This window comes from Raphanus sativus, chromosome 6, assembly GCF_000801105.2.
Source record: "Raphanus sativus cultivar WK10039 chromosome 6, ASM80110v3, whole genome shotgun sequence".
In the NCBI taxonomy this organism is placed as follows: domain Eukaryota; kingdom Viridiplantae; phylum Streptophyta; class Magnoliopsida; order Brassicales; family Brassicaceae; genus Raphanus; species Raphanus sativus.
The window spans coordinates 23,078,457-23,105,202 of NC_079516.1; the positions used below are offsets into that span (position 1 = coordinate 23,078,457).

The 26,746-nt window shown below is 34.2% G+C and overlaps 2 protein-coding genes, 2 long non-coding RNA genes and 1 pseudogene across 10 annotated transcripts; 3 read left to right on the plus strand and 2 right to left on the minus strand.

Moving 5' to 3' along the window:
* Positions 1–32: 32 nt before the first annotated feature.
* Positions 33–3,079, minus strand: LOC108806330 (NADH dehydrogenase [ubiquinone] 1 alpha subcomplex subunit 9, mitochondrial). Its single transcript, XM_018578416.2, has 12 exons — positions 2,920–3,079; positions 2,721–2,817; positions 2,430–2,494; positions 2,252–2,337; positions 2,046–2,130; positions 1,889–1,959; positions 1,578–1,709; positions 1,228–1,343; positions 1,007–1,130; positions 862–930; positions 558–678; positions 33–463 (listed from the first exon to the last, which is right to left on the minus strand). The coding sequence occupies exons 1-12, from the start codon at positions 3,020–3,022 to the stop codon at positions 324–326; spliced, it is 1,209 nt and encodes a 402-aa protein (XP_018433918.2). The 5' UTR covers positions 3,023–3,079; the 3' UTR covers positions 33–323.
* A 2,665-nt stretch (positions 3,080–5,744) lies between these two features.
* LOC108811076 (uncharacterized) lies at positions 5,745–17,115 on the plus strand. 5 transcript variants are annotated; one of them, XR_008935141.1, is made up of 8 exons: positions 5,745–5,956; positions 6,060–6,347; positions 12,272–12,327; positions 12,476–12,540; positions 12,738–12,829; positions 13,371–13,473; positions 15,645–15,804; positions 16,872–17,115. It is a non-coding gene; the product is annotated as an uncharacterized LOC108811076 (long non-coding RNA). The 5 variants fall into 5 exon arrangements; XR_008935140.1 differs by having other exon boundaries at positions 12,730–12,829; positions 15,704–15,804; positions 16,872–17,112; XR_008935139.1 differs by having other exon boundaries at positions 12,733–12,829; positions 15,704–15,804; positions 16,872–17,112.
* A 1,995-nt stretch (positions 17,116–19,110) lies between these two features.
* On the plus strand, positions 19,111–20,458 carry LOC108810617 (uncharacterized). Of its 2 annotated transcripts, XR_001943143.2 has the most exons (3): positions 19,187–19,517; positions 19,703–19,901; positions 19,984–20,458. It is a non-coding gene; the product is annotated as an uncharacterized LOC108810617 (long non-coding RNA). The 2 variants fall into 2 exon arrangements; XR_008935700.1 differs by having other exon boundaries at positions 19,111–19,901.
* A 1,994-nt stretch (positions 20,459–22,452) lies between these two features.
* Positions 22,453–23,041, plus strand: LOC108811370 (protein GRIM REAPER-like; annotated as a pseudogene).
* Positions 23,042–23,225: 184 nt separating this feature from the next.
* LOC108833165 (phenylacetaldehyde synthase) lies at positions 23,226–26,151 on the minus strand. 2 transcript variants are annotated; one of them, XM_056989510.1, is made up of 13 exons: positions 26,063–26,151; positions 25,844–25,979; positions 25,544–25,616; positions 25,221–25,451; positions 24,972–25,135; positions 24,745–24,885; positions 24,604–24,663; positions 24,358–24,522; positions 24,230–24,286; positions 24,081–24,145; positions 23,847–23,970; positions 23,614–23,751; positions 23,226–23,520 (listed from the first exon to the last, which is right to left on the minus strand). In XM_056989510.1, coding segments are annotated over exons 1-13 (1,485 nt in total). In that variant the 5' UTR covers positions 26,065–26,151; the 3' UTR covers positions 23,226–23,391. The 2 variants fall into 2 exon arrangements, with proteins under 2 accessions (XP_056845490.1, XP_056845489.1); XM_056989509.1 differs by having other exon boundaries at positions 24,081–24,286.
* Between the last annotated feature and the right edge of the window lie 595 nt (positions 26,152–26,746).

Genomic DNA, 26,746 nt, shown 5'->3' on the forward strand with positions numbered 1-26,746 from the left:
AAGTAAAACATACAACTCTGAGCTATATGAAATGCAAAGACCAAAGCACATGACACTTTAGTTATACTCAAGAGCATAGTGGCACATGAAGTTTGAAAATGCATAATTTTTAAGGGGGCCAAATCGTCCCATCAAGACAGATATCGCCCCCTCTCTAACACTTATGTGCTACACTTTTTGTCCAGAACACAAGAAAGAGGAGAACCATTTTATTATTTGACAGAAGCAAATGAAAAAGGCATCAAAATACCAAATCTGGTTTCCGCAATTTCATTGTGAGAAAATAATTAGTCCAGGAAAACGACCTTTGAGCAGAAGCAGCATCAATTGTAGAAGTCTGTTGGTATCTTTTCACTCACAGTAGAACCGAAGTTAGGACCACCTTTGCGATATTGGATAAGAAACTCCACTGGATATCCCTTCAACTTATGAGGGACAAGGTCCAAATCCTGAAACGTCAAGGCTGAAAATAGCCATTGTGTCGAACAATAAAGGAGTGAGACTCAAACAGCTCATTCAACGAGAACTCACTTCATTTCTGTGGAAAAATGACTAACCCTTGTCAGATACAAGTGTATCTGTCGTAAGCGCATTGATTTGATCCAGATTGAAGATCTGGGGTGAGGGTAGAGGAAACGGGACTTTGTTCACCATGAAATCCCGAGGACCCGCCATTGCCTAGAACATATTGTGACATATATGAAATTAGTATCATTCCAAAATCAAAAACAAAAAATTCCTAACAACTTAGGCTTCTATAGTTCTAATTAGCTTCAGAATTCAGATACGCTTTCTTTGACAACGATAACCACAAAATCAATGGAGTTTCTACCATAAGCGGTGAAGGATTTGAGCTGCTACCTTAGCAATTGGAAATGGAAGCTTAACATATCGAGGCCATTCACGGATCATATCAAACATGATCTCTGCCTGCAAGAAAAAAACTTGAAAATCAAGCCCATTGAGCTGTCACAGTGACAGAGAATTAAGGAGAAGAAGAATTTACCAAATCATGAGGGGTAAAGACATCTGGACCACCCAATTCATAGGTTTTCCCCATGCTAGAGCCATCATCCTTGAGAGCTGCAACAATTGCAGCAGCAACATCAACCACATATACGGGCTGGAATCTGCAATGAAGTTATGGTTAGGGAAAGAAATGGATTATAATCACTGTAAGTTGCTATGAACGAGTGAAAAAAAATAAGATAAAGGTTTAGAACATACTTGTTGGTCCCGCCACCTATGAGCGGGAGGAAACCATATTTCTTGACGAACATTGCCCAGGGGTTCAAGATTCTGTCCTCTGTACCAATCATGGTCGCAGGTCTCATGACTGTCGCCTAGGAAACAAATATACACATCAGGAAATGACTAGAAAAAGCAGGCTGATGGCAAAACGCATATGCAAGCCTACATTGTTGCTTTACAGTTTTATGAGATTTTAGAGTTTAATAATTTCATATACTGTTTTCCAGTTCTACACAAGAAAAAAAAAAGGTAAAGGATCTAACTTTATCTGAATAACTAGAATCATATATTAGAGTTATATGTGCGGAAAGCTGGGATAAGTTTACCTCAGGAAGGGCGCTCAAGACAGCTTCCTCAGCAGCAGCTTTTGCCCTCTGCATTCTTGAAGGAGAAGATACAGAAGCTCCCAGGCAAGAAACTTGAATAAATCTCATTATTCCACCATGTTCCTTGGCCACCTGAAACAACAAATCCACCAATCCCCAATCTAATTAGACATAACCAAAAGAGCCGTATCATCCTGAAGGTTAAAAAAAGTGTAGCTCATTTCAGAAGTACACAACAGCCTGAGGAGTAAAAAATGGAAACCTCTTCACCAGAGTTTCCGGGGAAAACTTGTCAGGATTCAAACACATACCAATGCAAGTTTCTCGGCCATGTGATGATTCACCTCTTCGAAACTGAAGTTTCTGGTCTCGTACTCTCTTCCTGAGTATTAGTATAAATATCATCCAATAGGTAAAAGAAGAGTGTTGCTATTGAAAAGATCTAATAACATAGAAAAATTTAAGTACCAATGAGATTGATAACGACATTAGCCTTTGCCATGACAGCCTTAATTGAGTCTTCATCTCTTGGGTCAAATTTCATGGGTACTACCTGGAAACAAACAAACATTAAAAAATTTGTTGATCCACCAAAGCATACCTTAATTCCAAAAAGGTGAGTGTTGTGACATACCCTTAGAAGCATTGTGTTAAAAAAAAAGAACACATAGTACCTGTCCTAAATCTCCCATCAACTTGAGATGGCGAGGATTGTCCTCTGAGCCTCGGAAAGGAACTAGCACTTGCGATCCCATTTTAGCTGGAGCAAGGAGATTCATTTGCAAGTAATTAGAAAACCAACAAATGTTTTAAGGAAGAGAAAAAAAACAAGAGTTGATTCACACAACTCACCTAGTTGCTGCACAAGATAACGACCAAGAAACCCAGTGGCTCCAAACACCGTAGCTACAATGCCACTGCCAATGCAAAAGATGATACACTTTATTTGGAAACAGAAAGCTCTGAAGCAAACTTGACAAACTATCTATACTGAAGCTACATAAAACTCCTTAAAAGATGATATATTTCTCCATAAAGTAAATTAATTTCATGAAAGCTATCTTCTAAGCTCAAAACTAAAGAAACATGTGTATAGACTAATAAGCTTGCGTTATCCTCCTAACGTGGAGAGAAATGTCGTACCTGACGGAAGATCTGCCACCAGTACCCTTGCGAGCGAGGTGTCCAACTCCCTTAGTAGCCAGGGAAGACGAGTAGCGACGATTATCACTTCCATTAACTGACCACAAGAAGAAAACCATATATATATATATATATATATATATATCGCATTAGCAACCCAGAAATGCGAATCAAATTAAATCAATCGCAGAAACTTAACGGCGATCTGAGACTCCATGGAGCGATCTGAGAGAAGATGATGAATAGGTTGAAGCTCCTCCGGAGAGAGGACGCTGGATTAATCTCCTTGAAACCGCCTGCATCTTCTTCGTCTTCACTTCCACGATCGATTGAGCGAAAAGAGAACAAACAAACAGAGATGAGAGAGGAGAGAGGATACAGGTAGATGGGCTGGGCCCAAACATAAGATTTTGTTCTCTTAATATTAGTAAACCCATGGCACGAACAAAGTCATTTTATGCCACGGACAATTCTTCCAAATGGACACTTCTCCAAGTTTTGTCATAAAAATACTAAAAATAACCAAAATATTTCATTTAATATATAAAAGATCTTGATATTATAGATATGTAAATATAAATAAAAATAAAAAAATACTTTTTTGTAGTTTTGGATTATATGTTTTTAAATTCGAATTTTTATATAAATAATTTCTTTTGAAATTTTTTTTGGAATTTTTATTTATTTTCTTTTTGAAACTCGAATTTTTTTTTGAAACTATTAAAAAACATTATTTACACTTTTTAATATTTACTTTTTATGTTATAAAATTTTAAACCACAATCTAAAAAAATCCACCTCTTAACTCTAAACTTTAAAATCGAGATTAGTTAAGACTAAAGTTAAATGTACATTTATCTTTTTAATTAAATATTTAAATATTATTTTCCAATTGCAAAACTAACCTGAGAAGACTTACTTGTAAGTCGTCTAGAAATAATAAAATATTGCTTTTTCAGTTTTCCCAGAGACGACTTACAAGTAAGTCGTCCAGGAAAAGTCAAATATCTGACACAATTCGGTCAAATGCAAAACTAACTCGTTTATCCTGGACGACTTACTAGTAAGTCGTCTGGAGTTTTTTTTGTTTTACAAATAAAACTGGACGACTTACAAGTAAGTCATCCAGTTTGACCAGAAGACTTACAGGTAAGTCTTCTACAACCAGAAGACTTACAGATAAGTCATCCAGGTAAGTCTTCTAGGCGAATAGATCTGGAAAAAAATTTAATTTCATACCTTAATTAGCGAGATGACTTCTTTCGCACACATAAGTCTTCTCCAACCACATAGAACCTCAAACGAAGGTAACCCACCAAGAATAATAAGCTTGAATGGTTCTATCAACCATAAAAATTTTATAATCAAAAACTTGAGTTTTTTGGATGAATATGGAGACAAAGTGAAAGAGATGTTGTTTTTAGTTCATAACAATTGGGAAAAAAAGAGTGTAAATCGATTTGAGATGAATTAAGAGCTTCAAATTAGTTGTTCATGGTGGTTAGGGTATTGATAGTAATGGTAATCTTGTAAATACTTGAAGATGATGAGGTTGAGAGAGTAAAAATACCATTTTCGAAAGAAAAAAAAATTAATGGCATTTTCGTGAATAATGTAAACTTGTAGGGTGAAGAGGACAAAAGAAAAATTCAAAAAAAGCATAGGTTAGTTTTGTATTTGACCTTGAGTTTTGAGTCAATTTTGCAAAAAGCCCTAAATTTTATGTCCAATATTATTTTTCCGTTAACCGTAGTTTGCTTTAATAGATGGTAGATTTAGAAGTTCTTGACTTTAGTTTATGTACAAAATCATCCAGTTATTTGTTTGTTTGCTTTTTGCTAAACAGTTTTTTTTTGTTTGTTGCTAAGGAAACTCACTATTACACAAAATTATAAGAGTATGTGTTCTAAAAACGGCATATATGATCGCTAAACTCAAGAGTCATGTTGTAACTTTGAGTTCATGTTGTACATCACGGTTATTGTAGATTGATTGATCTGTAATCTCTTGAAGACAAAAAGAAGAGAAGAAGACAAAACATTACTTGTTTAAATAGACAACTAGATCCAGACCCGCGCTGTGCGCGGATAATATTTATAAAAATTTTCCGTAAACATTTTTCAGATGAGATTAATTTTTTTTTATAACTGGTTTTATTGTATTTATTTTTGGAGGTGTATATAATGTTTGTATTTTAGTTTGTTATATGTTGACAAAAAGATTGTCTTTTGAAACACAGTTTGTAAAAGCCCAACCCAATTTTGAAAAGTCTGTAAATAATTGAGTTTGCTTTGTGCGATGTATATGTTTCTTACTAAAACATGTATATGTTTCACGGTCAAAAACCATTAGTTGGACTCTAATTTACTTTCACAAACAAAAGCCCAACCCAAATTTTGTTTCCGGGAAAGTCAACTACCTCAACGTTTCTGAAAAAAAAAATTAACAACTTTACCTTCTTCGTCTTCTCTTTCTCTCTTCCTCGACGATAACGATGAAAACGAATCCTTTCAAATCCACAATCGAAATCATTCTTCTATCATCAAAGTCAATCGATCTTCGGTTTTGAGGTAAGACTCTGGTTTATTCGTCACAAAATTTTACTTTTAAACGGTAAAGGTTATATTAAATAATAAACTCGTCTCAATTTCGATCTTCTGTTGATAGAATTCTCGCCGCAACTTCTAGATCGCCATCTGAGTAAACTTTGAGGACATGATTTTGTTCCGGTTAGAACATCAGAATCTGCTTTGAAGACATGCAATCGAAAGGTCAGTTTCTGTAGACATGTCCAATAAAAAATAACAATATTCATTACGATTGATGTTAATAAAAAATAATTAGAGGATAAAGATAAAAGTTGGGTTAATATCTTGTTGTACAAATTGCAGTTGTGTATTATTAGTTTAGATCAGAAGTTATTTGGTTTTCAAATCTGTCTTGAAATTGACTTAGTAAAATTTCTATTGAAGTTGTATTCATATTAGTTATCTGATATATATTTGTTAATATCTGCATGTCATGTATAAGAAGCGATTTACTTATGCATCAATGAGGGATGAAGGGATTCAGAAATAATAAGATAAGTGTACTCTGCTATTTCAGTTTGACATTTATTTTTTTCATTTTATGAACTTGTATAATGGAGTATTTTTATTTTTTTGGTAAAGATAAGAAATTTGGATCTTAAGAAGACATAAGAAGAGTAGAAGACGAACCTGAAAAGGCATAAAACAGTTAAGTGCAAGTCAAATACTTGTACCTTTTATGTTTCATCAATTTAGTTTTTAGTTCTCGTCTTGATTAGTGTACTTGTATTATGGAGTCTTTTTTATACAGATAACAATATTTGGATCTTAAGAAGGAAAACAGCAGAGTAGAAGACAAACATGTGAAGACATTAAAAAAGATAAGTGCACCACTCTTTTGTTGTTAGTTCTTCTCTTGATATCCTTTTTGTTCTGTTTATGTTTTCTATTTTATTCTTGTGTTCTGTTCACCTTAAATTAACTGACCAAACTCATAATTCGAAATATATTGGTTAGGTATTTGATGAGAAGGGGATTACAAAAGAGACAGCAAATTACGAACTCAAAAAGTCTCACATAACCAAGTTCAGAAAGAAAGGTTAGTACTATCATGCTTTGAGGAACTCCAAATATACAGTAGAATCATTATAGGTGTAGACTATTTAGGATTGTAGTGATATGATGATTATGTTTTGGGATACTTTGAAGTGAAAAGTTAGTATTGATAGGTGTAGACAATTTAGGATTGTAATGATAGGTGTAGACTCTGGAGTTGCTTTGATGATTTATTGTTGTATGTTAGTTTTTGAAGTATCTTTGGTGTAGGATTAGTTTAAATGAATGAAAAACTGTATTTTTGAATCGATTAGAAGCTTATGATCAAGTAGCGATTTGGTTTGAGATACAAATTCTATTAGGTTCATAGTATTTCAATGTCTTATTAGTATGAAAAATCAAAACAAATGTAGGCAAACGAAAAAACAGTAGCACTCTTCAAATTTATGAAACAAAACAAATGTAGGCAAATGAAAATAGAGTAGCACTCTCAAAGTAACGAAACAAAACAAACTAAGGCTCTAACACACGCTCATCACAACTCTCTGTTTCCAAGGTTACTGAAAACATTTTTAAAAACAACATTTGTTGTCTTCCTTTGCGGCTTCCCCTCTTTATCCACAATCAACACTTTCAATCCTTTCTTGGAGGTAACTCTTGAAATAGCAACATAAAGCTGTCCATGAGAAAATACAGGCCTAGGAAGAAATAATCCCACTTCAGAGAGCGATTGTCCTTGGCTTTTGTTGATGGTTATTCCAAAAGCCACTGCTAAAGGCAATTGTCTTCTACGCATCTTAAAAGGAAGTCTTTTATCTGTTGGAGTGATCAACAATCTTGGAATATAAGCTATTTCACCAACCTGCTTACCAGTTAAGATCCTAGCTTCCACCATCAAATCAAAAAGTTGAGTAATTTGCAATCTTGTTCCATTCATTAAACCTTCATTAGGATTAATATTCCTCAGCAACATAACAGGACAACCAATCTTCAATCTTAGGTTGTGGTTTGGTAGACCAGAAACTTTAATGCTGTTTAGGAAGTCAGAACTGAGGGCATCATTGTTGACTGAAGCAGTATCAGATGGATCTATACTGTCAGCTGAAGTATAAATCATTCTTCACCTGTTCAAAAGAAACGATTAAACAAAATTAGTTAGTGTGCATAAAAGATTAAGCTGAAACATGTAATAAAATAAAACAACTGCCTTACCATCAAGTTTAGACAACATATGATCGTTAATCATATTCACATCCTCATTAGTTGGACATAAGATTGCTCTCTCTTGGAAGAACTTAGGATCTTTAATTTCTCTTAGTGAATCAGTATCTCCATAAACGGCATGACAAATCGTTTCTATGGGATCTTTTGGGTCCATAATCAGAAATTCTTCTGGAATATCAATTAAGGCCTCTCCATCATTAGGCTCTCCTACTTCCCCATCCCCAACAGCCAATATCCACTCGGAAAATTCTTTCAGATCCTTTGCCTCTTCGTCAGTGAGATTGTTTGAAGACAATCTCATATTCTTAGTGAGTTTAAGAACCTTGCAATGTTCCCAGAGATACGATGAATTCATGGCAGCCAACACAATCTCAGCCCTACTACCTGCAGTTATAACAGGAAGTACTTGTCGAAAATCACCTCCAAACACAATAACCTTCCCACCAAAGGGCTTATTATCGTGGTTCCCCATCAGATCCTTTAAACTTCTGTCTAAAGATTCAAAACAATGCTTGCTCATCATTGGTGCTTCATCCCAAATTATCAGAGACGCCTCCTTTATCAAATTAGCTTTATCTGATCCAGGAATCAATGAACATGTAGTAAATTCATCCGGATTGATGGGTATGCCAAAACGTGAATGAGCAGTTCGACCACCTTGTAACAATAGAGAAGCAATCCCGCTAGATGCAGTATTAAGAACTATATCTCCCCTACACCTCACTGCAGCTGATAGAATTTGCCAAAGAAAGGTTTTTCCAGTGCCACCAAACCCATAAACAAAGAACATTCCACCCTTATCTTCGAAAACAGCAGCAGTGATCTCATCATATATTTTTCTTTGTTCATCAGTCATCTTCTGAACATCTCTATCATGAGTGGCTTGCAATGCATCCAGATCGTAGTTTAGTTCATCCAATATCAAAACATTTTCGATCGTTTTGAATTCAGGAGGCAACTTAGGCATAGACTCATATATTGACAGTGAACTCCCACTCCTTCTCAGAAGCTTATCAATCTCTATAAGAGCATATAGTTTCTTCTCATTATCACTGAGAATAAGTTCTGCAAAAAATACAAAAAAAATAAATTAATCTGACCATGCTCATATATATGATTCTCAATTTAAAGATAGATGTACCAAGCACAGATAGCATAACCTATTAAAAAGATATGCATGTCTTAAGAATATATGGTACTATACCTGGTCTATTGAAATGCTTTCTTCGATTATACTCAATATCTTCTGATAACAGTTCCCAAGTTTTTTCCCAAACAACTTCTGGTGAGGACAGACTATCTGACAGAAGCATTAGAACAAACAGATCACGAACAACAGCTGCAGAACTATCATAACTACGCCTCACTAAGTCATCTATGTACTCTTGGTCATCATCCAAGATTCCTCTAGCAAAACATGCCTCTTTGTACGTCTCATAAAGAACACCCTTATAGGTTTTAATATCTTCATAGCTGGTAGGACCTCTGACATAGTTCAACAATACTCTCAAATAGTAAGCACTTTCTTGCTTCCTTGGGGCATAATTAATTCTTCCAACACTGAAGCCTTGTTTTCTTCTATTCCACTTCTTCTGAGTTTTAGAATATGTGTAGTAGTTGGGAATCTGAATATATGTAAGAGTTCGAGCAAAAGCATCAACTTCATTGAGCTTAAACCACGCCAAAAACATAGTGTTCTGGATGAGCTTACGACCAACAACATCCTTCAGTTTGTCCTTCCCTCTGAAGATAATGTTCTGTTTCCCTGGAAGATGAAATGAAAGCTTCTCAACCGCTGTGGATCTGTAATGTATCTGAAATTTAAAAATCCTCCACGCTCCTTCGCAAGTAGAAACATATCTACAAATATCAAATACAAATTTAGGATATCAGAAAAATATAAAAAATCTGGTAAGTATTAAAATAACCAAATAATACAAATATATACCTGCAATCAAAGAAATCCTTAATTTCATTTTTCTTAATCTCTGCCCCTGGTGGTTCAACAACTACAGTAACACGGTCCGCTCCTTTATTAATGTATTTAAATAAATACTTAATAGAACCAACTTGGTTGCACCACTCTACATTAATGTGAGCTCGGTAACGAAGAGAGAGAGTCCTGTTGTAAGGGATGACCCATCTGTTATCATACTTGAAACCATTCTTCTCAACAAAACAGCCAGACTGATTGCGTCTTTTATAGACTGGAAAACCATCCTTTTTCACTTTAGTAATCTCTGCAAATGGCTTAGGAAACATTTTCGAACACTTTCCATTTTCCATACATGGAGAGTTTATATTAGCAGCTCCACACGGACCATGAAGCATCATATCCTTAACAACATTGTAAAGATCTGGATCAGAAGATTTATCTGGGATCTCCGCATAAATGATCTTATCAATGTCTTCTGTTTTTGGAAATTTGGAGGAAGGATGCATAAAAAGCAGAATGTGAGCATGTGGCAAGCCTCTCTTTTGAAACTCAACAGTATACATAGCTGAAATAGAAAAAAAAATAGAAATGATAAGCATGAAAACGAAATTCTCAGATATAAAAAATGATTAAAATGATAAAAAAAAATGCATCTAAAAAAACTTACCGGATGATGTCTTGCCGAGGATATTTTTTTTGGTCAAATCGTTCATCAACGAATCGAGTTTCATCTTAAAGATCCGACAAATAATATCTGGTCTGTCATCTGAATTCAAACCTCTTTTCTGAAGAAATCTTGTAAGTTCAGGCCATTTAGGATTGCACGTAAATGTGATGAAAAGGTCTGGAAAACCAAAATGTCTACATATAGACATAGCGTCTAAGTACATATTCTTCATGTATCTTGGACCCCCTGTGAAAGTAGCTGGTAGAATAAATTCTTGACCTTGTTCATTCATGTCCAAGTTCCCAGCATTTTCAGACTCCTTAATAGAGTCATAACTATCTGAACGCAAGCATGTCTGGTTAAGCTTCAAATACCTCAGTCTGTTGGATTCAATAGTAGTGTAGGCATCTACAATGAATTGCTGAAATAACCTTCTTGAATAAAGCAGAACATGCGACTCATTTTCGCGCTCTTGCATACGGAAAGCAAAATACTGCCTCATACTGATAGTATCACTTTTGAGTTTCTTTGAAGCTTCTGTGACTCCCTTTTTAATACCAACCCTGAAGCCATCCTCGCCGTAAACAAATATTAGAGGATACTGCAATGCTAAGTAGGAGATGTGAATCTCATCAATCCTGGTTAGACGTCCAGACTTATGCTGTAAAACAATGTCCCGCTTATCCATTCCCAAATTAAAATCACCAGGAATCAATGCAGCAACCTCAGATGCCGTTGGCATGCTATATGTTCTACCATCTTGGTCACTTCTACTGACGATACGCATATGAAAAGTCTGTTCAGGATTCTCCATAAATCTCTCTCTAGCTGATCGAAATCTCTTGACATAAGGATTAACAGCATTCAGCATCTTGATAATAGGTTGAATAACCTCCTTCTTCAACCCGTCTTTCTTACTTCCCGAATATGTTTTTTTGCCGCTGCTGGTAACACAGAAAACAATAACTATTTATATATTCAATCATTTAGAAAAAAAAAACTATTTACAAAATAATAATCATTTAGCAATTTAAAAAACGTAAGACAACTTAATACCATAGAGAATCCATTACCTTAGAGCCCGAACTCTGTTTTCAACTTCATTCTCTGTATCAACAATGTATAGCTGTCCAAACTTGGCATTTTCTCCTTCAGGTGGTGTTAAACTTCCACTTAAATGATAGTTTTCACCATGCAGCTGAAACATCTGTGGTCCTTTTCCCTTGTTTACAGAATTCTCTACTTTTCCACCAAGAGAAGTGAAAGAGAAAACCATATTATATGGTCTAGTATTCCTTTGAAAATGTTTGCTGAGTTTATCAGTGCCTGTGAGAAGGTTCATTAGAAAATCAGGGGGTTTCTTTAAATATGGCAACTGAACCTGTCCTTGCATACAACACAAAGTAAATATAGGTTTTTTTCTATATTTACTCTTGTTGATGCGTTCACCATACCACATGATAGCTCCACAATGAACACAAGTATGCTCAGGATCACCCTCATCAATATAATCTGATCGATTAAGACAATATATATATATATTAGGAAAACATAATTCACAATGCTCTAAATTAACTTCAGGAAGTAAACTAACCATGTAAATTGGGTGTGACTGGTTTGACTTTTTTTTTCGGTTCTGAGAATGCTTTTTTAAACATTGCGGCTAGAAAACTAACTCGTTCAGCTTGTTTGTCTATCTCTGGTTCAGTCTCAATATCTTGTTCGCCATCTGATTGATTTGTATCAAAGCTTTCCTGGCTACTACATTCGAATTGTAGATCATCATACTCATCCATGTTACGCAGTAAACCTGCATAATATCAATAAATTAGTCATACTATTTCACATGAAGTGGAAATTTTGACAAAGACTACGAATTACCTTCATTCACTGAATTGACATTAGAACCATTTTGTTCAATTTCGGCAGTTAAGTTGGTTTCTGAATCTCTTGGCATTTTAGAATTTTCGGTTTGTTGTCTTTCACATGTACCCTGTCTTGGGCATGATCCACTGTAGGTAGCAGAGATGCCTAAGTGTCAAAAAGAATGAGTTAATTCAAGTAAAAACATATAATTGTCTTAGTAAATATAATCTTTACTAACTTTGCGTATCTCTATTCTTTGTGTTTGGCTTTTTAGGAATTGGGATGCGCTGTCTTTCAAACGTGAGCTGACTTGGATATGTTCCGATACAGGTAGCCGAGATGCCTGCATTATGTACGAAATATTTTAAAAAAATTATAGGCAAACCCCAAAATATTTGGTAACATTTTTTGGTCCTTTTGTAACTGTTGTAGTAAAAAGTTGTACCTTTAGCTAACCGACTCCTTTTCTTGTGATTAGGGCTGTCATTCGTTTGTTTATCAGAAAACACTACAACAAACAACAACTCATATGCGAGACGTCAGGTAAGCCATACAAACCTTAGGACATATACATAGGAATAGTTTCAAATCTCGAATCACCTCGCTTGCAGTTCAGTTTTGATTTTGTGACTGGTACTCGTGGGTGAGACATTGAAGAGATCTTTTTGTTGGAGAGATCATTGTAAAGTCTAGAAAAAACTAAACTCAAGGGGACATCTTTTGTTTGGGAAGAAGCGCAGGTACTCTGTTTAGATTGAGATTGTCTAGGATTCAATTGACCATTTCCTCCTAGTCGAGAAATCTGCTTCCTTTTCATCCTGTGCATAGAAAGGTATATAACTATAGGATGAAACTATAATCTACTACCAAGTAAAAATAGTTTACGGTCATGAAAATTGATAGGATCACCTTAAGAACAATTGTGATAGGTTTGTAATTGTTAAGTGGCTGCTGCCAATATTCTTCTATAGTGAAAACGATTAGAAACCGTACATAGAGGTACTAAAATTTTCGAAAGATAATTTTAGGCGGGATCATTTGAAATTAAAATTGAGAATTTACTTAGTTAAGATTCTTTACATAATCGGCACTATAAAATCTTTTTAAATCATAAGAATATATGAGATTAGATACATTATCTCAACTAAATATATATTCATGTTCATATTTTAATTGTTTACATTAAAATAACATTCATCAAATATAATAAGGCCAACATTTTATTGTGATATAGAAGTTAGGTTATTTAATATTAATATTAAATATTTCTCTAGCATGAATATTTCTTTGTTAAGATAAGAATATAATTCAACAGTTTTTTGAGATTTCTATGCCATCATGATCAACTTATTACAATTTAATATTTTCTGTAGAGATTGTGCTTCAAGTGCAGGATCAAAATATCATGATGAACTGGGCGCATGGTGGTCTTTGGGTACATCTAAATGCATTATGGGTACCACATTACCGTGCCAAGTAAGTATTTACTTCTTATGTTCGTTTTATTGTAGGCTAAACAGTTGTCAACACTAAAAATGATGGTGGACCATCATTATTACTTATATCAATATATAAACAACTCATGACATATTTATGAAGATTGATCTTTATTAAAACTCAACTTTATTAAAACTCAGCATCATAAAAAGAAAACTAAACTCATTGTTACCAAATAAAAAACCGAAAAGCAAAAAACAATGAAAATCAAATTATTCCAAATAAGATAAGTAGTCTTGTGAAAATAAGATGCAAACAACTCCATAAGAAAACACAGCTTCTACTTCTCCCCAACGTTCTTTTCCACTTTGATGATCTTAGAGCATTGTTTCTTTGAAGTAGAAGAAAGATCATCAACTTCATTGTCTCCTTTTCGTTTTGACAGTGGAGTAGAAGATAAACATGTGTTATCTTCACTTTCAATGGTAACGAAAGAAACCTAACACAGATATAATTAAAAAATATTAAGGACAGAATAAAAAACATGAATAATTCAATTTCAAAAACATCAAAAATTTCAGACCTGTGCGGATGAACGCTCAGATGAAACCTTGGTAGACAATGTGTATTCAGTATTCTCATCGTCAGCCTGAGTTATCATTTGATCTTCAGACCAAGTTTTCCCAACGTTAAAGATATGAGATCCATAGTCAACATTGTCTTTTGTCACATAAACACAAAATTTGAAAGTCTTCCCTATTAAATCAGTAATAAGGTCAGGCAAATCTTCTGGATCTTCAACCTAGCAAGAAATATATAACATTGATCAAAACGTAAATTTAAAACAATAACAACAGTGTAAAGACAAAATATTTTTACCTCTTCCAGAGAACCATTCAAAAGCTCTTCAGCACTGACTCCAATAATAGGTTCAGCAATGGTATCAAGCAACATCAGCTTAGTTTCACCAGTGTCATCCTTTATTAGTAGATGCAGCTTAAACCTATAAAAAATATTAAAAATCAAAAAAGTTTCACAGATCATAAGATTAGTAGATAAAAAATAGGAACTTACTTAGGTGCAACATTGGTGACAGACTGTTTGCATGAATCGCAATACCAAAGATGCTTGACAGACACAATGTCCTTCTTAGTGATGTTAATCGCCTTCTTGTTATGGCACTTAACACAACCAAAGTAATACCAAGCCCAGTCTGTGTCTATTGCGTAAATTGTTGCCTTAACAATGCATTTCTCAATCTATAGAAATTATAAGCTATAATGTTAGCAAACGACACCATAAATGTTTACAGGTTAAAAAAAAAAGAAATGGTGGAAATTTAAAATTAACCTCAGTTGCCATTACGATATCCAAAATTGTTCTCTCTGGATAAAGAGACCACTTCTCTGGTTCGCGCATGTTTCCTTTAGGTTTCACAATCTCACGATTGCAATCAATGACAGCAACCTCGTTATTTGGCATCCTACATAACAATATAAACATTACATAAGGAAGTTAGAAAAGGGTATTATGAGATTATAATAACACTTACAGCGGCTGATAATCGTCGACATCAAATCCAGGTGGATTGATCTCTACACTTGAAGTGTCAAATGCATTTGTTATCTGGACTTGTCCTGGTTTAAATAATTGTCACAAATTATCTCACTGAATCAGTATATAAATATAAATATATACTAAGTAGATGTAAAAGTATTTAATATTACCTTTGTAAACATTGATCTTAGCAAATCGCACCAAGCAAAGAAAATTTTGATTCCTTTGACCAACTTTGTATGCATAAAAAACGTGTTCAGCAAAACGACCCCAGAGACAACATGCGATATGATGATCACTGATGACATAAAAAAAAGAAATCAACTAATTTTATCAATGTAACCATAGATAATTGAAATAAGGTATAATTCATTATGATATTAACTTACTCTTGATCGGTCAAGGTAAACTCCAACTTTTTGATTTCTTTACCTTGAACTGGCACCACCTGCATATCCCCAACATCGGTTGCTCTACCAATGACATCTACAGGCATGTTTTAAAAATAGGCAGATTAGTTTATACAAAGAGAAGCATATATAATCATAAAGATATCACATTGTTTAAATACCAATAAGAAAATTTGAATCAAGACTTCCATTCATGATTGATGGGAAAGTAGTTAATGATAAAAATATATCATCATTTTTCAGAGATGAATTGGTGACGTTTGAGTTGCTTATGATGGCGATTTTGTATTCATGGCTCGTAGGTCGGTACTTTCCACCAGCTGGAGTTACTGAGAAATTCTCAATGAACCTCCAGTTTCCAAGCTGCAGTTTCTTAACGCGCTGATAGAAGAGTTTCTTACAGGTACAATGAATCTTAACACCCTGCATTGACATTAGAAAAAATTTAGTTAAGACGATTACTATAAAAAGTTAAGAAAAATGAATAGTAGCACAGTTACTTACTGTCCTATCCGCAAGTATGAACTGAAGAGTGTCTCCACCAGCGTAATTAGATTTTTGGGTCCATGAATGCAAAACTTTGACTTCAACCTTCCAAGTAGTTTTAAATGGTTTCACATTGTTCAACAAACTTATTGCGTCTGATGTAACCATAGCCATTTGGGTCTGCCTTTTTAACTTTTATGAGAGGTGTAGAAAGTATTAGACGATGAAGGATGTTTTATAGTGACTTCGTGCTATAGATTAGGGCGTCTGAGTATATCGTGAGGATATTCTGTTTAGATTATTTTATGAGATTAAAAATTCATTATATATTTGAATATATTGTTAGGAGGTGTTTAGGAAGTTTTGATATGGAATCTTAAGTTGGTTAGATAGTAAGTTTTTAAAAATGGAAGTCGAAATTATTGGAATAATATCTTCCAATATAAAAAAGAATTAAGTTGTTAGAGGTGATATTGTTTGCAATGCAAGATTGTAATCGAATATTTAAGTAGGTTGGATAGAAAGTTAAATATGGCGTTTGGAATTATAGGAATAATATATTGAGGTTAAAAAGGAATTAAGTTGTTAGAGGTGATTTTGTGTGGAGGGCAAGTTAGTTAAGATTAGATTTTATATTGTTAAAGATGTCAGAATATTCTTTTAAAATATCTAAATTTTTATTTATCTAAAATAATAAAAATCGTGGGTTCAAATTTTGTGATCTGAGAATAAGATTTATAGAATATTTTTTTGCATATTATAAAGAACTACAAAAAGAAATGTATGGGTAATGCTGAACCAAATATGAAATTAGATTTCTTTATGTGAATAGGTTATGATCTGAGAATAAGAATTAATGACCATGTATCGTTTCATATGGTGTTTTATTACATTGAAATCAGTTTTATTTTATTATTCGTGTAAAGTAACATGAGAATATAAACTAAGAATGAGGTTTTAAATTTTATTGGCTCCTATGTGCAGATTGGAATATAAACTAAGAAGATGGATCATGTGTTATTGCATTAGTGCTGGTATGTAGCCCAATGGTAGTTTGTGTATGTACTCTATTATTCACATGTAAATGAATAGCCCAATGCATTTTAAGGGAAATGAATTGTCGATGGTTAGAGTTTAGTAGGTTTTGGTTTAATTTAAAAGATCCGGTTCATTATGTATGAATAATGAGACCTGTTTTAAAGAACGTTTTATGTTTGGTTTATATTAAGTAATAAGATCAGGCGATATATCACTGTAGCCAAACACACTTAAATAGCCAAACAGTTACTATTCTAGAGCAAGTCCAAAACTAAATCACAACATCTAAATGGTAGATAAAAAATAGGACTCTAAATTAATAGAGTAGATTAGAAAATTTCATTTTTTTGACTGACAATTAGAATTTCTTATATATGTACATAAAAAATATGTTTGATTTTTCTGTCTTTTTAACTTTGTGTTAGATTATAAGATTTTGTTTCTTGTATTTTTCTATCATCTATTGCTTGTTCATATCTAGCTTCGATTCACATAAGCTGTGTTAATGTTCTTCTTATAACAAGTATTCTATATTTTTGTCCACACGTATAGGCTTTATAAACTTATAGCATTTAGCATGTCATGTTCACGGCACATAGTTGAGGAATCAAATCAATCAATGCCCATAATATATAATTCGTGAACAATCAGTCAATCATGATCATTATTTCTTTACATATATATTTGAGAAAAGCGTAGTGGTCAATGGCTCATGGAGCTTATGGACCGAGTAAAGTAATCAACTTAGACGGTGGCGATACGACTATCACGGATGTTGAGGGTGACACGTAGAGAAAATATCACATTGCAATCGCCAGGTTCGGTTGCGCAGTAAGCGTAACTCGTATGTGACTCTTACCGTCATTAGTGCCAAATAAGAAGGATCTTAGTTGTTCCACCGTCATAACACACACGTGCTACGTTTGAATTAAAACATAGGTTTAAGAGACAACTCATGCACATGCAGTTGAAGAGCACTTGTGCTGTTTATTTATCAGTCATGCATGTGTTTTTTTTTTTTATAATCCAGTATCCGACCACTAAGCGTGATCGACTAGCCCACCGGACCTAAGCCCATGCCATTACAGGATTTTTAAGCCTCCACTTAAGGGTGTCTAGTTACGCGAAGTGGTCTGAAAGGCGAGAGGAGCCCATGTAAAAACTCCCGTGGCCAACACGAATCGAACCCAAGACGGGCACTCCAGCTGGAGTTCCTTTACCACTAGGCCAACACGCGTTGGTTCATGCATGTGTGTTGTTCTCCCATTTGTCCATTCATGAATTTTTAAATCTTAATTCGATTGACTTCCTTTATTTAATCGTTTCCTTATAAGGAGTCACGTATCTAGTTAATAGTCGAGATCGAATTTACATATATTAACGTATATTGCAAGGTATTATAATGCACAATAAAACAAAAATTGCCTTTTGAGTTTTGAGCAAAAGTGAATCATGTGTGTCATTTAAGAATATACATGACGAGTATATGAGAGTTATACATAGATCGTTTGTATTGAAAGTAACTGTTAAGCTAGATGGGCTTCACACTTGATTTTAAGTGTAAAGCCCATCTAGCTTAACATTGGTATCAGAGCCATATTCGCGAAGTTCAACCCGATCCACATCGATCTGGTCCAAAGTTGGCCCATCGATCTTTGCCCGAGCATTCCGAGATTGACGCTCAGAGAGCCATCATCTCGAGGGGGCATATTAAACACATAGTTGTCCCACATCGGGTATTAGAAGGAATTTTTAGCAATATATAAGATAGATGGGTCACTCCTCTTATCACCAATTGGTTTTAAGTGTGAAACCCATCTAACTTAACAGTAACGACGCAAATAAGGAATATGATTTGTTATTTGTCTTTTGACAGTAACAAATTTCTGATAATTAATCAACATAGTGATCAAAAGAAATGAATAGTGGCAGAAAGTAAAAAGTAGGTAGTAAAACGATAAACATAGTTGATAAAACAAAATCAAAGTTGAAGAATAGCTGATGTTAAAAGAAAAAAAAAGTTACAGATTAGTTTAACTGAGTATAGATACCATATGTTGTATACAATAATGAAATATATAAATTAAAGTTACAGATTTGAATAATCACGAATTTTGTTTCAAAACCTCTTAATAATCCCAAAACTTTGAACACTAACATCTAATACAATAAAGTAGAAGAATCTGCCTCCTTAGGCTATCCACGACATCTTAGCGAGAAAGACAAACGATGACACCTGTCAAAACCTCAGTGGATTGTGCCTCTCAAACGTCCAGCATTCTTTCGCCGTCCGCTTGCGTCAAATATACTCGCGTAACGATTTTCGTATTCATTGAGACATTATCATTAAGATTCATCCTTAACTCTCTCATTAAAGCTCCCACAGCTTCGATTTAAGTTACCCTTTCCCAATTTCCATCACTAATCCCTAATTATTAAATAGCGATGCAGAATCTCACTCTTCACCAGTTTTAATCCTTCTGCTTCATTACATAGATGGTAGTAACGTGTCTCTGCGTTTCTGGGAAGTATGTAACAGTGAAGAAAGCAGGGGAACTGATGAGAGTTGACATGCTTCCGTTTGATGATAAGGTTTTGCTAATTTTTTTTACTGTTTACGATCCCTGTCTGCCTGCTAATGTATGTTTTCCTTTTTCTTCTAAACGAAGTTGTTCTATAGTTTTTTTCTTTTTTTTGCTAATTTGTTCTTCCTATAGTTGTAAGCTTCGATAACAACAACAATGGCTAATTCCTACACGGTTCTTACTGACTTGAAGGCTGGTTGTTGTTCAAACAGCGCTGAGGTCCGCCTTCTCAGATTCTGGAGGCTCCGAATGTCAAGATAGGGGGAGAACCTGAAAATACTTCTGCTTCGTTTTAATTATCGGACTAAGCTCATGCACTGTTTCTCTGACAGTCAACTCCATTTTGAAGCCTTCTTGGAAGATTGGGAGCCAACAAAAGACTCAATTTTGGGTATATATATTCTGGTAATAATTACATAAACACTCTTCTGAAATGAGACTTAAATTGTTGTTTTGATTCTTTCATTTTGCAGTGGTAAGAGCTCTTGGTATGAGTCTGTTAAAGATTCTATTGGCTGAAACCGAGTTCCATGGCATAAGGTGTGTCGATGTGGGAAATTGGGAATGACTGGCTCAGTGTTTGATGAAGGAGAAGAGAAAAGGTTTTCAGATTATCTTGGAAAACAAATCCTTTTGGTTCAGTTTAATAAAGGTTTTGCTTCAAAATTCTTTTCATTTGCAACAGATGAATGCACACAGTTAATTAAGTTTTTTTTCTGAGAAAACTATGATACAGAAACTGTAACCATACCTTCACATATCCTGCGTATGAAGCAGAGTACTCCACAACATTTGCAGAAAGAGTTTCGGGAATCCTTGGTAGAGAATCTTTTAAGAGAGTTGACAGTGTGATTAATGTTTCTGCTGTAAATTTGGATTTGTGAGTGTAATTTCTTAACGTCAAACTGGAAAGTAAATTATATGGTTAACTGAAGAGATGAGAACTGATTACATCATTTCGACCTGTTTTTTTTTTTTTTTGGTGTTGAACCTGGTGAGTTTATAAGCACTCTCTGAGTTCCTCTCTGTTTACTTCTTTGGAGTTTTCAAGTGTGTCTCCTGCTCTATGCATAGGATTTTTCGTCACCAGTTTTTAGTGAATATGTATTGATTCTGTCAAGTTTAACTTAATTGGTCTTCAGATGCTTCACCAGTTTTTAGTGAATATGTATTGATTATGTGCAAAAAAAGGTCTTCAGATGCTATAAATGTAAATGTCGATGAAGTTTTTGTGTTAGTATGTCTGATGTTAGGAGGCTTTTGGGATTGCCTGAGCGTTTAATGTAAAGTACGTTTCTCTGTGGTTATGTAACTTTGTGGTAGCTAGACAATCCTAATGAGCCTCACAAATGGGTCCAAAAGCCATGTGGGAATTAAAGCTAAACTCCCAAGTTGATTCATGTTAATTTTGCTCACTAAATTATTTAGGCAACACGTGTGAAGGTGCATTTGAACTGCAGGAAAGTCTCAAGCTTTAAAGATACAAAAAATAAAATAAAAATACGTTTCTATAGGAGTTCTACCATAATCATACAGTATTGTTAATGATACTCTTTGACAGATATATTAACAAAAAAATGTAAATGGTTTATATAACACTTGGTTCTATATGTCAACACCTTATGACCGCCATTATCCACTTTCCAGTCTTATTGCTATGCATTTCCGAACCGCATTTTGTTGCTGCAAAGCTTTACTAAATGAGATTTGGTGCATGTGGTTTGCTGGTGTGGAGGGTTTGAGAAAGCAGATTTATCAACTTTATTGTATAAGATTATAAGGTTAAAGACTCCGTCTTCACTTAAATCAATAAGTGGACCTAAAAAGAATATGCAAAATATGTAAAAACAAACTATGTAATATTCAATACAAATTATAACAAGACGTTTGACATAAAAGAACTATAAGAACTCCAAAGATTCACTTGATAAAAATAGGTTTCAGTTGAACTTAAAACTTATGATCTAACAAATCTATATTATATAAAAGTAACTATTTTTCTATTCTTAAGCATGTCAAGATTAAATAAAGGGACAAACAAACTTATTATGGATTATATACAAAGTTTCTAAAAAGGAACAAACTAAACTCTCATACCAAAATCATCGTTTAACTTCATATCCAACTACAAATATTTTTTTTCAGAAAACTCAAAATTTAAACAATAAAATAGTCATGTGCCCATGTTTTTTTTTCATTTGCCCATGTTATACTATGAGAAACTCTAAAAACGTTTCTATTACTTAAGATTAATTGCTTAATTTTTGGTATTCAAACAGCAAATTTTATTCTAAGCTTTACCATGCTGAATATGAACCTCTGTCTTGGTCTGTACAGATTAAAGCTTCACTTCACCACATTACAACTCAATTTCTAAACTACACCTAAGAAATATACGACCCCCATTTATCACGCCTATAAGGACGTCAAACAGCAGCCATTACCGAAACACCATCACTCAAATTAATATGGTAAAGAACACAACATTATCAATAACCAATAATCAAAGCAACAATCCGCGCGAAGCGCGGACAAACCACTAGTATAAATCAAAGTTAACTTTTACACGTTTTAATTGCTATTTTAACGTTTTGATATTTATGTCTCTACCAAAAGTCTTCAGAAACTAGTTTTACCGTCTTCAAAAAACCATTTCCACCAATGAGATCTAAACGTGTATGACGTCATCTAGACAACGATCACTTGTGGCAGCCTAGATTTGAGGAATAATCTATTCATTTTAAGCAATAACCTATAAATTTTTCAAATTCTTAATTTTTTTTTATTAAAAACAGAATTTACAATAATGTTTGTTGCTGCCTTAAAATACCCCTTCATTTGCAAGAGCACAGATCTTCTCTTAAGTCTCACTCTTCCTTTCATTGCTTCTCTGCTCCAAAGCCAATCTCTCTTTGGCTAAACTTTTACTCAAACACACAAAAATGGTCATTAAGATTCCTAATACTTTCATTAAAACCACCTCACTTCTCTCCTTAATCCTATACATCCTAATAACAACAACATCGAATCCTCATTCAGTTTTAGCTGATGAAGTTACCGACGAAGAAGATCCCGACTCCCGAGTTTTACATTCTTGATGAAACTCCCACGATACTCTCAAATGCGACAGTTTCATCCAAAACTAGACTGCTAGTTTCTCAATACAAGAAGATCAAGAAGGGAATGAGATGTCAAGTGGAGGTTACAACATTTGCAATGGAGTAAAACCTAACAATGGCACTAGCCTATTGCATTGCTGCAAGAGGCATTGTCGAAATATTCTTGGAGACATGAATAACTGCGGTCGATGCGGTCACAAATGCGGTTTTGGGCAGCGTTGTTGCGGTGGTGTTTGCACGTACGTTAACTTTAACCCTAACCATTGTGGGAAGTGCACTAGAAAGTGCAAGTCCGGGGTTAAGTGTGAGTATGGATATTGTGGGTATGCTTAATTTTAAAAAAAAAATTGAAAAGGGAGTGTTATAATTTATATTGTATTTTTGAGCTTTTATATTGTTTTATTTTGTGGAAGAGACCGTTATAGCATATTGTAAGGATTTCAAGTATACAAAATCTTCATGCATACGCATGTAACGATTGTGAGTATACACATGTAACACAAATATAATTAATTAAATAAAAAATAAATAAAATTTTATACTTAATCCTTTGTAAACTATTATCATTTTTCATGCTTATTTTCAAATACTAAGCATGAAAAATAAAATATCAATTTTAGAAAAGATAAAAATTTCTGCCCGGGATAGATCAATCTCTAGTATGATTTTATAATGATATCAAATCAAATTAAACCAAACGAAACAAGTGCTTCTGTTTGTTGGTAAGAACAGGAGGTTTTTTCTCATAAAGCTTTTCTTAGCTTAGTTTACTTGAGAAGCAAGTATGTTTGATGCTTCTTCCTGGATAACCTTCCATGCCTCCATTACGTGCTTCTCCTCAGTCAAGGGCGCTCCTATGGCGACACGTAGTACGAATTTTCCCGACAAGATCTGTTTGCCACGGAAAGCAAATACATATACATACCATAGTTTAAGAACATTGTCCAACAAGAAGAAACAAGAAGAAAAGGGAGAGAGACGTACAGTGTGAGAAATGAAGAGTTTCCCTGAAGAGTTCAATGCCTCTAGGAGGTTGCGGTTTAGGTTGTTGCATGTCTTTTCATCGTTATCCACAGGCGCGATACGGAAACAGACCAGAGAAAAGATCCTAGGAGTGACAACCTGCACACACGCAAAAAGAACACTTTATATATATATATATCCTTGACAAAGAATCTATTTTCAGAAAGTTTTTGAGCATTACTCTTTACAGTTACCTCAAAGTTAGGATCTTGAGAGACAAGTTGTTCGAAATCTTTAGCCAGTTTGATATGGTTTCTAATATAGTTCTTCAAGATCTCAGCTCCATAGAGCCTTAAAACCATCCATAGTTTCAATGACCTGTTAAACACACAAAATCTCAGAATATTGTAAATATATATATATATATATATATATATATATATATATATGTGTGTGCCAGATGATTCCTGTGCTAAACTTAAAATAACCTGAATCTTCTTCCGAGAGGTATTTGCCAATCTTTGTAGTCAACAACCAAGTTTGCCTGAGACGCCTGCCAAAAAAAAACAAAACAAAAAAGTTGATAAAAAGACTCGTAAGATTTGAATTTTAAGAAATCAAAATACAAATTCAATACCTTGTTTTTGAGAAACTCTGGATTTGTTGAAAGAGCTTCAGTGAGAGCATACTGGTCCTGTTACATTTTTCAGTAAGTAAAGATAAGGGAGGGAAGAAAGTAAGACTAGAAAACTAGGGCATAAGTACCTTCACCCAAAGTAGGGAACAATCGAAGTTAGTGAGCAACCATTTGTGAGCATTCATGTTAAAAGAGTCTGCAGTTTCTACACCGTCAATGTGCTGTCTATACTCTGGACATATACAAGCACTTCCAGCATACGCTGCATCCACGTGAAACCACATCTCATTTCTCTGAGAATAGCAGTCAAGAGAAATAAAATTAGTCTTCTATGCTATTACATTCTCTATGAAGCTTGTCAGAAAATAGATAACCTTTGCTATCTCTCCCAGCGCTGCTAGTGGATCAACTGCTGTTGAAGAAGTGGTTCCAACCTGCAAATAACAAAAGAATCTTTGTGAGCGAACATGCTTCAAGCGGGTAAGTAAGTAACAGGTTGAGCTAGTGCTTCTTACAGTGCCACATAAGAAGAATGGAATCAATCCAGCTTCAAGATCCCCAGAAACAGCTTCTTGAAGTGATTCTGGACGCAAAGCGTAATTTGTAGAGGAATCTGTTTTCAGCATTCTGCAATTCTCTAGATGTATTCCTGCTATCTGTCAAAAGAACAAACCAAGCAGGAACAAAATTAGCTTCTTTTTTTTTTAACAAAACTTTCTTTTGATCTTTGAAAAAAATTAACCTGGCAAGCTTTCAGTAAAGAAGAATGTGTCTGGTCAGAGGAGTAGACAACGAGCTTTTCAAGCGCCTTCTTGCCAACTCTTCTTAAGACCTTATCGCGGGCAGCAATCAAAACAACGAGAATAGCTTCACTAGCTGTCCCTTGGATCACTCCACCTCCATTTCCTACAACAAGGCAAGTTAAGCTAAGTAGTAGGTCTTAAGGCAAAAAGGATCATCCTGACAAGATTTATGTCAAAGAATATAAAACCTTTGGATAGAAACTGCTCTGGCAGGTTGAGGAGTTTTGCAAACCAATCAAGAACGATCATCTCGAGCTCAGTGGCAGCAGGAGAAGAAACCCAACTAAAACCAATAATGTTAAGACCAGCACTCAACATCTCACCCAAGAACCCTGCAACGCTGCTGTTAGCAGGGTAATAAGCAAAGAAACTAGGGCTTTGCCAATGCGTTACTCCAGGCAATATCTTCTCTTTAACATCTGCAACGCAAAACTCACATCATATCTCTCTATTATGCTCAACCAGAAACGGTCCCAAAAAAACTGGAATAGGGGTGTTCAGTTGAATTCACCATCAAGAACTTGTTCCAGCGTTTCAGGTTGGTCTGGTGGTGAATCAGGCAAAAGGTTATGAAGATAACCAGGCTGTGAATATAAACAAGAAAGACTCAATTCAAACACGCAAAACCAATTTTGTTAAAACCATTTGACATAGAGAAGTATGAAACTTCTTCACAAAGCCCTAACTCTTCTTCTCACATAAACAACATTGAACAGGCTGAATAAAACCAACTTTCACATAGAAAAGTATGAAACTTTTTTTTAGAGCCTAATTAACTTCGAGCTCTACATCAAATTGAAAAGAAAGTGACCTGAACTTGGCTAAGGACAGGGAAAGTCTCGATGGTCTTGTAATAATCAGCAATGAAATCAACCATTTGATGTCCGTACTCTCTCAGTTGCTCAGAGTCCATCGGCTTCAACGCGTTGTTCCTACTACCATTTTCCCTGTTTCCATTCAATTAAAAGAAAAAGGAAAATGGATTAGTCATACAAAAAGTGGGTTTCCAAACTTCCAAGAACATACATACATCTTTTGTAGTTAACGTCTCAGGAGAGGAGCTTCTCTCAAATCTGAATGGTTTGGGTTCAAGCAGGCCTAGATATTTATTTATTTATAGGATACCATGTAACTAAACCCGAAATCCAAAATCAATATTAAAACTTAAATAAATACCTCGATTAGAATCTGAGAAAAATCTATATTATTAAAATAAAAGTACAAAGATAAAATATCCTTAAGTTTTCTAGTTTATTTACAATGACATGGCACTAAAATAATTAAATGAACATATCTTTAAGAAATCATTGTTTTTTTCTATTTATTAAACCATTTCCGAAAGCAAATTTAGCTTAATTTTCGTATTTAATATATTTCCTTTAAAGATTAGCTAATTTTTAGAAATATTCAAATTTTAACTATACTAAATTTGGATAATGTTACCATTAATTATTTTGAACAAAAATCAAATTTAAATTCGATATTAAACAATATTATGAACTAGGTGTTTAACCCGCACATGCGGGCATAAACATTTTATAATTACTTATTATATATATATATATATATATATTACATAAAAGTGTATAATGATAAATTTTTTTTTATGTTTTAATTTGAAAATTCTTATGTATATTATATTTATTATTAATAAATAAATTTACAAAATCGTTTAGTATTATCTTTTCCTTTATATAAAATTAATAATTTTACT